A 15,877-nucleotide genomic window follows, 5' to 3' on the forward strand; every position below is an offset into this window, starting at 1 on the left:
ACTATTAAATGTTCAGATGAATAAGTAGATAGACCCCGACGGTCATTAATTTGCATATTCCGTCTCTGTTCGAGTTTTTCAGTTGAACTACCACCATATTTTAAATCACTAGCTCTTGGCATATGACGCTGAATTAGAGATCGTATTTCTTTTACTGACGACTTTGATCTCAACTGGTAGTTTTTTGAACATGCTCGTAATCAGTTCTAACCCAGGATCTATGGCACATTTATACAATAGATAAATATAAAATTAATTTTCCGTAAATAACTTCATCTGTTTGTAGCTTCATCTCGATGAGACGCTTAACTTTTTTATTTACGATATTCTTGATTCTGGTAGCTAACTCGGTTACAAGGTAAAGAAAAAAAATTCTGAGCGTCGAGATAATGTACCACGCAGTTTGTAGGACATTGTGGCTGTTAAGTTGTATATCTATTAATTAAGCAACAGTAAAATAAACATCGGTTAGTAACTTTTGGTAAACTCCTCTCCAACTTATCAATAACGAGGATATTTTTTGTTTGAAAAATTAGATCGAGATGGAGCTACTCACGGAAAATAACTTGCTAGTAATCAATTGTAAAAATGTTCCACGGCTCCTGGGCTATTCATAGGATCGTACTCGTATTAGAACGCAAAATATTTACCATAGACTCGCTCGGGACTCACCATCATCATCAGTTTTAAATACGGGACGATTTATCCCGTGTAAATTAAAATTACAACAACAACAAAAACAATACCACGTGAGCTAAGCTTATTTCTTAATGCTGAAGTTTCTAAAGAGGATATCACACTCATATTATAAAGGCAAAAGTATGTTTGTCCCTCTTTTACGCTGCGGCTACTGAAGCGATTTGGTTGAAATTTTGAATGGAAATAGATTTTACTTTAGATTACATACATACATAGGCTACTTTGTAAAAAAATCCATGGTTCCCGTGGGATTTGTGAAAAACTGAATTCCACGTGGACGAAGTCGCGGGCGAAGTATAATAAAACCTCAGTAATAATCTTAGGAGGTTAATACTCTGCTACTTTGAGATTGTGTCTGTTTAACGCCAAAGTGTTTTCTCGTAGAAATCTAAAAAAAACATTGTAGTTAGGGTTTATACCCTGTTTGACTTTGATTCACGATTTTGCGCTGCGTAACAATTTCTGCCAGTTCACTCTACTGAGAGCGGTACAAAAGTACTTCTAAAAAAGAGAGTCTAAAACACTGTAGATACCTACTATAGTTAGGAACTAAGTTTCGATCGCTAAATGAATTTCGCAGGGTTCCGTATCAAGGGAATTCTGCAGTCTCTCTGCATAAAGTAAGCATAAATATCACGCGTTTTATCGCTAAGGCGGTGTGTATGGTGCTTGAGCGGAGAGGTGACTGAGGTTACAGGATTTATGGCCGTTTTAAATGTTATCTACATGAGTTAGTGAAGAAGGTTCTGTAATGGTTTATTATTATATTTGTTGAACGTTGTAAGCGACACTGGTGGATAATTTCTATAAATTTATGAAATAATATGTACCTACCTGTTGTCCTATTCACTATTTTAATATTAAAATAAACGTCAAATCAATTGGGAAATGTCATCTACATAGTGTACTCCACCAGTAGACACCGGATGACATTTGTTACATAGAATCTCAATCTCGTATAACTGAAGTAGCTTAAGTCAAAGACAGTGAATTAGCCTGTTGTACATAATGATTGTTTCAAATTCTAAATTCATTTATTTTAAGTATAATTGGATTACGAGTGCTTAATTTGAAACGTCAGGTTTGTCTGTTTTTAAATTGACTAGTGACTCTACCAACGGTTCAGAAAGCATCACCCTTTACCTAACTAATAAATAAAAATATCGAATGTAATATTAAATTAAATTTTTTCACAAATTCAAGATTTTAATAACCATGGTTTTATTCGCTTTAGGCTAAATAGTAACTAAGTAGGCTTTTTTTCTTTACAATTTACCCCTTGACCACAAGACTATTCTTTTCTCATTCCAAGGTTAAGGATGCATTTTCTTTTCTCATTCCAAGATTAAGAATGCATTTATCACTGTATCAAAATTCATCTAAATCGGTCAAGCGATTTAGTCTTAAGCAGGAAAACAGAGACTTTCGCGTCTACAATATGGATTTGGCTGCTGTGTAAATCCACTGTGAAAATCTATTCCAGTTACGTCATACCCCGAATGCTAGGCATATCCGTAGCCAAACAAAACAATATTTTATCCTACCATGTTTTGTATGCTTCAGTTTAAATCCGTAGCACTTTTTTCATGCCAAACATCGACAAAAATCCGACAAAACACCATTCTTACACACGCCGGCCGCAGGCGAGACTATTTTTACTAAAAAATCCAATTCGCCGCTTCCACACTACAATAAAACCGCGGCCGTCGGGCTATCCGTATTTCACGGGCGGTCTGCATTTAATAGCCGGCGGTACCCCGATAATTTTATTATTGGTGAATTTTTTTCCTTCTTTCCTCTGTCAAAGACGCCCCATACTCCGTTCAATATGCTGTTCTCTATTTGACAGCTACAAACTTGTCATTTTTTTAATCCCTTAAAAGTAAGACCTAGTTCAGACTACTTTAGCATTTTAACTGAACTACTTGCTACCGCTCAAAAATCGGTCGTACTTGACTAAAATACTAAAGTAGGAATATTTGATATTTACAAACTTGTCAAATTGCGTATCTCTTGATAGTACATTGAACACAACATATTTATCATCATCACAAGCTAATGGACATAATATATAGCTGAACATAGATTTCCTGTAGGTAAACCAAACACTAACCTTGAGCAGCCTGTATCGAGCAGAATATATTTATTGATTAAAAAACGAAAAGACGTGAAGTATAGCAACCGAGCCTACACTGGAGCAGCGGGGTGGATATAAGCTTATATATCTTTTTTTATTAATAATGTAAATAATAATTCATCAAATGCAATATTATACCTATTTTTATTATAATTTACCTATATCGATTTTGCAACTAAAAAATAATAGTTTGTAGCAAGTGAAAACTAGATAATCCTAAAAAATACAGCGTGGGTATGAAATAAAAAATCATAAAATCAATCTGTCAAATTTAAAATAGTATTGTGGACGGTGTATAGTCTATACCAGGGTAAAAATAATAGCTCCAATAGTGAAAGTCACTTCGGGTGGTCTTTAATGGCATTTTTAATTGTGTGTGGCTAATTGGTAGCGCAATAATTCATCAAGTCTACTCCTGTGCATGGCATACAGGATTTTTGTGTCGGTCCTTATTTTTGAACAATTTATGGAATATTTCTTAATCTATTCAAAATATTATAAATTTTTTCGGTCATGAATGAAAATTATTATTCCGTAGTAGTTTTATAAGTTGGAAAATAAATTTGTCTATCAAAATACGAGTACCTACCTACTGGATTTTTTTATAAAATTTTATTATGCCTTACATTTTACAAGCATTGACACTTAAAAATGTGTTACTAAAGAAAATAGGCAAAAAAAACTACAACTTAATTTTAAATGTTAGTTAAATCACAGTTAATACCAATCCAATTAGTTGATTCCATGTTACATTGGGGATGTTATTCCACATTTTTCATTGATGTCCCGCTTTTCTTCTCCGCGTAATTTAAAAACCTTCCTCAACAAATGAGCTGTCTAACACAAAAACATTTTTTCAATACTAACCAACAGGTTTTGAGATTAGCGCATGCAACCAAAAAGCAAACTCCGACGCACGAATGGAGTTAATTGTTTCAGATCGACTGTCTCAATAGGTGTATGTTGCTCCGCAGCATACACCTGAAAGGTGCGCAGAATAAGTGGCGCACAAAAAAACGAAACGCTGTCATTCGTTCATCGAATTTTAGTGCCCATATTTTTTTCATATAGCTATATGTAAAATTTTAAAATTTATTCTTAAGGTGTAAACTCCAACAAAAGTAACTTTTCAGCTATAAAATATTAGTATAGATAGATTCATAGCTTTTAAATTACAACTTTTGCAGTTCTTGTTAAACCAATGCTCAAAATTCCAGTAACAGCAGCACCAATGAATATATATATTTTGATTTAATATATTATTATCTAAGTGTAATATATCTTCTACTTCTCTTTTTATGTGTACACCCGTCATTATGCATTATTCCTTGTATTTATTTTCTCTTTTTTCGATTGGTTGTCTGGAAGAGATCGCTCATTAGCGATAAGGCCGCCAATTGTACATTAGTTTTTAAGTTAATTTCTTGGCTGTTATTATAATTTTTGGTGTACAATAAAGTATATTTCATTCATTCATTCAATGAATCAATCACCAAAACATTTTGACATATCTACACGTGTTTAATACAGAGTGGGCAGTAAATAAAATTCGCACTGGAAACGACACAAAGCCTAATATAAATCATTCATAGCACTCAACACTTTACGATTCGATTCAAAAAACGATTCAATGAATCGCGACAATGAAATTCGCCGTAACAAAGGATACGGGTGTGTCCAAGTTAAAGGCGGGTAACCTATTTAAAAATTAATTAATTTACAAATACCCTCACTCTAATATAAAAATAGATTTGCAGGGTAATTCACTAACTTTGACGTATGTTGACATATTATACGAAATTGAAATTTTATGTAAAAAAATGTCATCTGGTGCTTACTGACTTCGTGGAATTTAATTTTTCCAGGTCTGGCTGGTGGGAGGCTTCGTCCGTGGCTAGTTACCACCCTACCGGCAAAGACGTACAGCCAAGCGATTTAGCGTTCCGGTACGATGCCGTGTAGAAACCGAAAGAGGTGTGGATTTTCACCCTCCTCCTAACAAGTTAGCCCGCTTCCATCTTAGACTGCATCATCACTTACCATCAGGTGAGATTGTAGTCAAGTGCTAACTTGTAAAGAATAAAAAACAAAAAAAAAAGTGGATAGTCAGTAGGTAGATGACATTTTCAGTAGATTTGTTGTTTATTTAAATATGTTATTAATAAATATCAAATAAGTTAATAGCTGGTCCAGTAGTGCGCCGTTTCAAAATATCATAATGGGATGTTGATTTAAATAAAATAATATTGTAGCAAATAGTAGTCTGAGACGGATATGAAGGCGCTCGTCATGCGGTCTTTTTCAGCGTGCTTGTGGCGTTCGAGCCGTCCACATTATTTGTTGTGTGTTATATGAGTTACTTTATGAGTTACTTGGGATAGACGGGGAGAGTGACTTGAGTGGAAAAAGGATCCTTTAACCCTACACACAGCATTTACAAGTGCGTGACTCCACTCAAGGTCATTATTTTGGTTACAGCTTGATTTGTTAATTAAATTGTTCTGACAAATATTGTGAATTTTTGTTCGACATTGGTTTTCTTATTTTTGTAATCCACTTCTGCGTTCTGCTAAAAATATATTCAGATTTACAAATAAATACGCTAAACGCTTCTCGCTTGATAACAATTATAACAATAAGATCGCCATAACCGACTCGTGTTATGTACCGAGCCCTCGGGGTAAAAGCTAAAAACAATAACAATCTGTGGCACAATCATACTTAAAGCTATTGTTTATAATACATATTGTAGAATTGTTAACTAAACTTGTCTTTGCTTTTGTGTTAATTTAATCAAAATACGAGTACTATACAAACATTGCGTGGTTTTTAAAAAAACGCTTTGTTTAGTTAGTTAGTTTTAGACCATTGATATTTTAAAGTTTCTCAGCCCATGCTCATGCTAAGTTAAAACATGCAATTATGGAGCTTAGATCATGCTCGTTCATGGTGGTGATCAAAATCGAAAAAAAGGTCATGTGGGATAACATGAGATGGCCTCAATAACCAGAATACCATAAATTATAAGGAGGCTGAAATACTTTTACTTTTGACGAAATAACCAGATATTTAGCATTTTTTTCAAATATATAATAATAAATAAATAAATTAATGTTGTATAACCATAAAATATGCAAGTACGTCTTGTATCTTGATTGTTATATTATTAGAACATAAAATAAAAAAATATAAATAACTAGCGGACGCCGCGCGGTTTCACCCGCGTAGTTCTCGTTTCCGTAGGGGGATAATAGTATAGCCTATAGCTTTCCTCGATAAATGGGCTATCCAACACTGGAAAAAATTTTCAAATTGGACCAGTAGTTCCTGAGATTAGCGCGTTCAATCAATAAAACAAACAAACAAATAAACTCTTCAGCTTTATTTATTAGTATAGATATGTAAAGTCACTTAATGTATTCAAAATTAAATTAAGATTTATAGCAGAATATTATTATAAGTAATCCACATTAAATGATGACTGAACTAGAACTTGAAAGGGAATTACCAAAAATATGATGGCAAAGTAATATAAGTTAATTTTATCTAAGAAAATAATGTTCGCGATCAAGTCATCAAGATCAGGTTTAGGTTTAACCTAAATCTAAGTAAACATGTTATAATAAATATAAAAAATGAAAAGATATTGATTGAAATGAACATGTTAAAATGATCATAGTAACCCGTACGTTATTAGGCAGAAAGGGCTAAGCCTGATCGCTGCCAGTGATCTAACATGGGGTTACAATGTATGCACTACATCATTTTGGAAATCCCGGGACATGGTTTACTTGAAAATTTTCATTTTTTTGATGCATTTTGTTGGATTTTGATTATCTTTTGCTATTGCTTTTGTCTTACTTATGTAGTACAAGTAATAGGACATGCGTGTTACCTGATGCTAAGTATTTATGTCCGTCTTTTGCAGACGGATTGATAGTACTGCTAGGGTTTTTTATATATAAGCATTTTTTTCGAAATTTTAAATATGTGCTGTGAAGACGTTGTTTACGAGTACGAGACGAGTACATAAATGCGTTGCAGATGCAACGTGTTATAAACCTGTTATAAATACAAGAGAGGCTTAAAAAATAACAAAACTATGATAAACCTTAAGAAACGTGCACAAACTTACAAAACCGATAGATAGCTAATTTTGTATGGAGATCACTCTTATTTCACTTCTTAATTACTTTACATAGATTACAATACTTACGGATCTGTCATAGAATATGTCTTCCATGATAGTTATTTGTATTTTTGAGTCTATAACGTCTATTGAGTCAGCTAGTTAGATATAAAAAAACTTGTCCTTGTAATTTTGGATATCATGGTGATCCCAGCTAGATGCTATTATCACGCTACTAATCGATTTGAACCCCACCATTGTAGAGATCCGTCCGTTCAACCATTTTATTTCATTGTACTTGCCCACACATTTCATATTACCCCCTTACTATTATGTCATAATTTAATTTCACTCATAAGCACTCTTATTTCGTTGGCTTAGAGTACAAAGTCTAGTGCCACATGTATTTGTTTAATTTTGTGTCACAGTAAAGCGTAAGTTTATTAGGTACGTTTATTGTTTGTTAATTTTTGAAAATATAATTAATTGTACAAAATTACGTTAACTTCCCTTGGATTATTATTATTAATTGAAAATTCACCATAATTTCTTAATTGTGCGCAAATGGTTGAACGCAAATTAAGACTAAATAACGTAAGTCAGACAGTTAATAAATTATGGTGAATTGTCAATTAATAATAATAATCCCGGGGAACGTGTACAAATAACTATATTTTCAAAAATTAACAAACAACAAACGTACCTGTTTTTTTTTTTTTTTATTCTATACAAGTTAGCCCTTGACTACAATCAAACCTGATGGTAAGTGATGATGGAGTCTAAGATGGAAACGGGCTAACATGTTAGGAGGGAGGATGAATATCCACACCCCTTTCGGTTTCTACACGACATCGTACCGGAACGCTAAATCGCTTGGCGGTACGTCTTTGTCGGTAGGGTGGTAACTAGCCACGGCCGAAGCCTCCCACCAGCCAAATAAACCTAATAAACTTACGCTTTACTGTGACACAAAATTAATTAATTAGTGCAAGAATCGTTGTACCTATTATTCAATGTAATCTATGTATTACTCAAATGATTTTTTGACAACAAACATTAAACACTTGGATGGTCTTGATTAATTAGTACTTGTCCCGTCATGCGCTGGATTTTGCCAGCTAGAACTAATTTAGTATTTTATAATTTCTAAATTTTACTCTACTCTACTACTCTACTCTACTCTATTTTTACGGTAAGGTTGAAACTCACCTTACCGTAAAAATGTACTACCAAGCGATTTAACATTCCGCCATAATGCCCAAAACCTTAGAGCAATATTGTATCTTTTCAAAGTAAATTTCCTAATAAGTGTTTTTTTTTCTGTCTGTGTAAGTATTGTAGGCCTTATACGGAACGTCACCGGGTAGATTGGACGAGCGCAGAAGCATTATCAAATGAGACCCGAAGGCTGAATGTAAGACAGAAGTCGGAATGACTCTAAGGGCGTCTCCTGTGAGGCACGGACTTCGGCTTAGAAGGCCGTTTTGAAAGGTGTCTTCGCCTGAGTGTATCAGTCCGGACGCCCTAACATCGTGAGTTAGAAAACCTATGTCTGGGTGACGTCACATATCGGGGACCTCGTCTTCGCCGACGAAGACGCAGTGTAGCTTGCTTTTGTGTTGTCTGGGTTCACTTGTCATGACTGTACCAAGACTACAAGTTATTTAGACTGTAGTCGATAACTAATGTCTCATTAGAACAAACACTGCGATACAAAATAATCCGTAGTTGGTAGGAAAACTTTAGTACATAAAAGTAAAATCATTAAAGGATTCAATAAGTCAATAAATAATAATCTATTGAACTATACTATATTGACGGCAAATTCATAACAAAGGTTTCCAATTTTAACGCCCAATTGCCTTTCTTATTCAATACACAATCATTCAATCATGAAGCCAGTGGCTTAAGAGTTTGTGCAATTTGTGACTGTGTGTTTATTGTATTGATATTTTGTTCCCACGTATATCAATACTTTCTACAAACATAACTTGTTTATACTTTTATGTTCACTGGTTTGGAAATGAAGATTGTTTTCATTAGTATGAAATTATTATTGTGTTTCTTATTACATTTCTAAGAAATCGATACTAATTTAATTAATATCACGGGCCTAGAGTATTTTGCTTTTTTTTAGAGTAATACAAAATGCCATACCTGTGAATATTTTTTCTTTAATTAATTTTACCTTTGACTCTTTCCTTTATGGACATCTTTAATATAAATTGAATGTATTCAGCAAATACAAAATTAGTTTTAATTTATATATATTATTCGTCATTCTATTGCATTGAGAATAAAAATTACAATTTGGTAGGTAAAGCAAATAAAGAATTGAATTGAATCTCTTGCATGTCTCTATAAACCGTCTAATTATTGAGACTGTCGTTGCATGACCCTCTTAAAATCCAAGCTATCTTATTTTGGCAACGCTTGGCAAATTGCTCCTAATCTCTTCAAATCCATCCTATATGAGACCCCCATGGCATTATCCACTAAGCAATCTGTAGGGAGAGCCGATGCACCGATTAGCAACTGCGCTCACCGAAGCGAAACAACTGGCTGATAAGGGTCCGATAAAGCCCAATGCAACGTTATCCCGCACCCTATACTACACATTTTCTCTTAATCGTATTCTAACATTTTCATTTAGACTACGTACATTGCGTATTTCATAACAACAACTTAATTGAAAATGCAAATATAAACGTCAATGTTAAAGGATAAGTTTCTTTTATAACTGCAAATACTAAGCAAACTGGTTATTTTATGTAACATCTCTAGTTTAAATTCACAACTCACGAAATTTTCGAACGAATACAACTCAAGTAGTTTAAACGATATTAAGTTTTAATATTGTACCATATTGCGAACAGTGAAAAAGAAGTAGAGCATCGAGCACTGTATTTGAATACAAATAAAACTTGTCACAAAAGCCAACAAAATACTATATTTTGAAATTACAACTAATGTTTAAAATCTACAACTTTAAACTAAGATAAGGAGCCAGAAATTCGTGTTAATATATTGTTTATTAGGATAAAGGGATTTTATTAACAAAACAAGGATAAAGGGATTTTATTAAAAAAAAAAATAATTATGTTATTAATATATTTTTAAAAATAAATAAAAATTCATAACGATTATTTCGTTAGATTATTCATACTCAAAATTTTTCATCAGCTACGTAAAAAATATTTTTCCAGAAATTAATCATAGTCGCTCTTGGATAAGCGGCGATTGTCAAATTATTTCCGATCACAGCATACTTTTCTGTTTGATTAGTATATTTGGGCCAGGTGACGCCGAGACTCGAGTCCGGTGTTGGATCCCTATAAAATATTACATTTTGTTAGGTAAGCAACTGTACATATATTTATAACATGGATAAACGCTACTTCTTGAATACATAATACCTATTGCATTATAATGGAAATCAGTCATCATTATCATCACCCTATTTTTAAAAGTCTACTACTGGGCACAGGAAAGGTGGTCTAAAACCTAAGCCGGATTATAACTTGCTCCGAATCAGATTTTAGCTCTTCAATCTTGGTGTGTTAAGATTTGATTCTGTAATTATCACAATCATTTTGGTGTTATTAGGAATAACCGGGAACGATGGTCTAAAGTGTGTTCCAACCTCAGTATTCCAGCCTTGGAATTCCAGAACCTCGTGATTTAGAGCAACATTCGCCAACCACTGGACCAAAGAGTCAGTTTGTCCAATGAAATGATACTTAGAGATTTCTTTTCACTTTATTTTCGGTTTAGTTGTTGAACAGATCTCGACGAAACTTATTGTGTTTCAGAAATCAAAGAATCTCTGAAAAACCTTGTTTCACGCCAACTAACATGCAGGTAATAAGAATAAATTAGCTACTAAAATAATTGATAGTATTACCCAAATATCGCGAAGTTTGTCATCAAGGTAATAAACTGCTTAATTAATTGAGATGAGATCTCGTCGATGGGTAAATTTAAAGCATTTGCGTGAAACAGATACTGCAGCTCATCAGTATGACCGACTCCAGTCAATCCAAATCGAATACCTTGTTGGCTTAATATATTACGGTTAGATATACTTGCAAACTCATACATGTATATATTATCGTTTCTGTTGAAATTGGATAGACGTCTTGCGTATCTAAATATAGGATAAGTAAAAACATCCGTAAAGTAGTTTACAATTTGCTGCATCGTAACCAGCGTCCTAAGTCGTGACCCAGTATAGAATATCTTAATCAAATCTGCAAGTTTGATATGCATTTGTGGTGTGGATTTGTAAAATATACTCCTCGGCACCCAAACTTCAGGGTGATTTTTATAATTTTCAAATGTTGGTCCGTTCTGAAAAAATGATATACCGAAAAGTCCTTCTTTTGAGGTGTATCCTAGTAAAGATTTTACCTTATGTTGTCCTTTTTTAAGCGAAAAAACAGGTGGTTCGATTAAAAACAATTGTTTTTGATAAAAGTCTTTTTCCACAACTGGTATAAAATAATAAGTTTTCATCATGAAATCCATATAATTTTCAGCTGCTATGACTGATGTATTTGTGTTTAGTAATTGTCTCACAGGAACAGACTGGAGATATCGTAACAACTCTTTTGGATTAGTAGTGTTGAAACCCAAATTATATCCTAATATATAAGCTCTACGTGTTTGTTCAAATTCAGTATTAAATTCACTTAGTGGCACTCCACTCATTGCTATGATCTGATGAAATAGTCCTCGACTCATAGGGGACACTGCGTGTAGAGCACAAGAAACAGCTCCAGCGCTTTCACCAATGATGGTTACCTTCTTTGGATCGCCACCAAATTTTATTATATTTGCTTGAACCCACTTCAACGCTGCTACTTGATCCTTCAAACCTGCATTTCCTGGTACTTCTTTTATGTCTAAGCATAGAAAGCCGAGAGTGTCAAGTCTGTAATTCATTGTCACAACAACGACATTTTTTGAGTTCATTAAAAAATCGGGACCGTAATAATCATCATTTCCAGAACCAAATGCATAACCACCTCCGTGTATATAAACCATTACTGCTAGAGGTGATTCTGTATGTATGCACGGAGAATACACATTTAAAAAAAGACAGTCTTCACTACCAACGTATAGCATGTTTCTAAAAGCATCAATTTGTGGACACACATTTCCATGTTCAGTGGCATTTCGTACCCCTATCCAAGATAGTGGAGGCCTAGGAGACTAAAAATGAAATATTTAATATAAGTAGGTATTTTATTCCTATAATATGCTTTCTTTCTTTGTCATAACTGTGATATATTAATTAAATAATAACTTCCACCACCTAGACTAACTTTTGAGAAACAATATATTACCATTATATTCATTTATGTTTTTAATATATACCTGTCTATACTAATATAATAAAGCTGAAGAGTTTGTTTGTTTGTTTGATTGAACGCGCTAATCTCAGGAATCGATTTGAAAACTGTTTGTTTGTTGAAAACTGCTAGTTGGTTATCTCTGTTTTCGGTGTCTGATGAAATATATGTATAAACTAGTAGCATAGAAAAGCAATACTTTTATTTTTTACAACTTAGCCCTTGACTACAATCTCACATGATTGTAAGTGATGATGCAATCTAAGTTGGAAGCGGGCTAACTTGTTAGAAGGAGGATGAAAATCTACACCCTTTCGGTTACGACATCGTACCGTATAATAAATCTCTTGGCGGTACGTCTTGTCGGTAGGATGGTAACTAGCCTCAGTCGAATCCTCCCACCATTCAGACCTGTACCAACAAAGAAAAAAACTTTATCCTATCTAGGCCCAGTCGAGGATCGAACACAGAACCTCCGTCTTGTAAATCCACCGCGCATGCCACTGCGCCACGGAGGCCGTAAAATATTATTTTAAAGTTAATATAACTTATGTTTGTTACCATAAATCTCCAGCGGCCAGAGGGCGGTGCGGCATATGGAATACCTTTGAAACTGTAGTACACTGTGTCTCCTGTGACTGTCATCTTTTGTTCTCCTCTCAACACACCTTGCTCCACTCTCACTATTACATCTTCTGCATGATTCTGTTGCATTTATTTTAAATAATTTAATCAACATATTTAAAGTATTTTTATGGAAAAAAATAATTATATTTTTACCCGTGTTACTCCATACATTACTATAAATGTAGTTATTATTAAATACATTTCCACTAGCTGTCTTCTAAATGATTGATTGAAAATGACTGCTAATTTTGTTTATGTAAAATATATAACTGCATAATTGCATGTAATTTATGCATGCACACTTAATATGTTAATACGAAGTTTCAGATATACATGTACCTACATACCTGCAACATCAGCTAAATATTTTTTTTTCCTTTTTTTGATGAACCGCATGAAGTGTGTTTTAGTAGGAAATTATAGACAGACAAGAAAAAAAACCGGACAAGTGCGAGTTGAACTCGCGTGACGAGGGTTCCGAACGTTGTTAATCTATGATATTTTTGAAAACTGACCTGAAATTGTTAATAATTGTAACTATATTTATTTTCGTTTCTTCTGGACTTATTTGTTTCGTTAAATATTTATCTAAAACTTAGATTGTTATAATAGTATATTAATATAATATAAGTGGAAAGCTAACTACTGTATTTTTTTCAAAATTTTAGGTTTTTAGTTACGGAAAAAAATATATTTGCAACCCTCTTATCAAGCTCCTTTGTTTGATGTACAATGATGGTAAAATCCATCTTTACATAATAAACAAAATAAACTGCCTAAACCCAACCGTGACCTGAAAATTTTTAAAGTTAGATTTCTTTGGTTGCCCTAAACGTACCCACAATAATAAGGAATCATAATCCCCCTTTGATTTTTATTTGTCGACCCCGATGTTGTAAGAAGAAAAAAGAGGTAGATAGGTTATACGCGGTCCGCAAGTGGCACATTAAAACTATGCTAATTAGCAAACCTGAGCTCAGTCGTCCCACTGTCATCGCGCCGTTGACAACGCTGAAATAATTTTTGCGTGCCAATTGTAAACATCGAATGTGGTTTAGGTGACTTGTCTATCTCTTTTTTTTCTTCTAACATCATTGGTCGACCCTATATTTTTTCATGTGTTTTAAATATTCAGTGATAGCATTTTCTCAATCTTTGGTTTAAAATTAAATTTACGGACACATATTCTATATATATATAATTTTTCAAGAAATTAAATATCATATGTTTGAGACATGACGGTGAGGGAAAAACATCGTGAGGAAACCTACTTGAGAATTTTCTAAATTCTTATCGTCTGTGAAGACTGCCATTCAGCATTGGTGGACTGTTAGCCTAACCATTCTGAAAGGCGACTCGTACTCAACAGTGAGTCGAATATGGGTTGTTAATGATGATATTTTTAATAAAGTATACAATTTTCTGTTAAGTAACAATTTACACTAAGCGTAGGGTCTAACATGTTATTTTTAATTTTACCTAATATAATATTCGTTTAATGACAAATTTACACAATTAATTATAATTGTCTCCGACTTCAATACATAAATTAACAATATTTATAATGAAAATTTTATTACAATTCATTTAACAACTAAAAACATTTCATTATTATCGAAGCATAATTAAGTTTGTATGGTAAACTTCGGAACTATAGGCCCGCTTTTATTTAATTTTTTGATTAAATTATCCGTAAAATATGATATTAACTTATTGACCCATTTTTTTTTTCAACGCTTGAAAAGCTTTTTCGCGGGAAGATAGGTATACTAAGCTTGTATATTATTCCTCTTCTACACTGTGTGATGACTATTTGGTACACATCGTCTTTTGATATTATTATTTATTATTCTTTGTCTCGTTGCTCCATTAGTTATTTTTGGTTAAGACTAAAATCAATAAAAATAGGTTGATTTATTGAATATGATTTTGAACCTATTTTTATTGATTTTAGTATTACTATCATAATTAATTAAAATTAATAAATAATAACAAAGTTAATTTTCGGCAGTTGCAATTATTTCAATTTGACACGACATTAATCAAAATCGGCTCTGTGATGGAAACGGTATAATATAAACCGTAAAAGAATCTTACATAATCTGCTAAAGTATCTTATATCGTTGGCTCTACAGTATTCGGGAAAATAAAAATAAAAAAATAAAAATTTTAGACTTCGTCCGTGGAAGTCTGAGTCTGGCGACAATTTACGAATAGGTACTTTATATTAATGATGTTAAATACTGTTAATAGATGTATTACTAGGTCATGAAAAATGAGGTGTTCAAAAGAGGAAATTTCCACATTTGTAGCCGGATCACTTTTTGCGGTGATTTTGTAGAGACAAACCGATTTATAGTGTAAAATTATTATTGTTTTATACAGTTACTGGCTGTCAAATATCATCATAAATGGGTATGTTGCTAATTGAACATTATTTTGTTACAAACTTTCTTTAAAACTAAGTATAATACATTTTAAGATATTCATTAAAAGTGAATGATGTCAAAGACAATTTCGTTCAAAATCAAATACCTGTGACGCAATACAATGCAAACTTAATAAAATGTTTTTAAAAGCACCTTCGCAAATAATGCATTAGTTTTGGAACAAATTTATTTTCTATAAAAAAGATTTTAAAGTTGTGTTATTCTTAATAATATATTATGCTGTCGTGGACTTTTTTATTGATATGTAAAATACCAACAAAATACTCCGCGTAAAAGAGGTAATATTATATTTTCTTATTTATACATAATATATTTTTTATATCTCCAAGGGGTTAGGTAGCGTTTTCGATAATCAGGTGGCTTATGGCAGTGGCTTTGACACTTTAAATTATTATCGTCTCATAATTTAATCAGTTAACACGAACATTTTACAAATTATTTTTATTATAATTATATCATAAGTAAGAAAATACTTAAAACT

General features: G+C 32.9%; 1 protein-coding gene across 1 annotated transcript; it reads right to left on the bottom strand.

Annotated features, from left to right (window-relative positions):
* Window positions 1-9,979: 9,979 nt before the first annotated feature.
* LOC112058202 (esterase FE4-like) lies at window positions 9,980-15,804 on the bottom strand. Its single transcript, XM_024098911.2, has 3 exons — window positions 12,881-15,804; window positions 10,870-12,179; window positions 9,980-10,297 (listed from the first exon to the last, which is right to left on the bottom strand). The coding sequence occupies exons 1-3, from the start codon at window positions 13,031-13,033 to the stop codon at window positions 10,132-10,134; spliced, it is 1,629 nt and encodes a 542-aa protein (XP_023954679.2). The 5' UTR covers window positions 13,034-15,804; the 3' UTR covers window positions 9,980-10,131.
* Between the last annotated feature and the right edge of the window lie 73 nt (window positions 15,805-15,877).

The sequence above is a fragment of the Bicyclus anynana genome, chromosome 7, assembly GCF_947172395.1.
Source record: "Bicyclus anynana chromosome 7, ilBicAnyn1.1, whole genome shotgun sequence".
NCBI classification, from domain to species: Eukaryota; Metazoa; Arthropoda; class Insecta; order Lepidoptera; family Nymphalidae; genus Bicyclus; species Bicyclus anynana.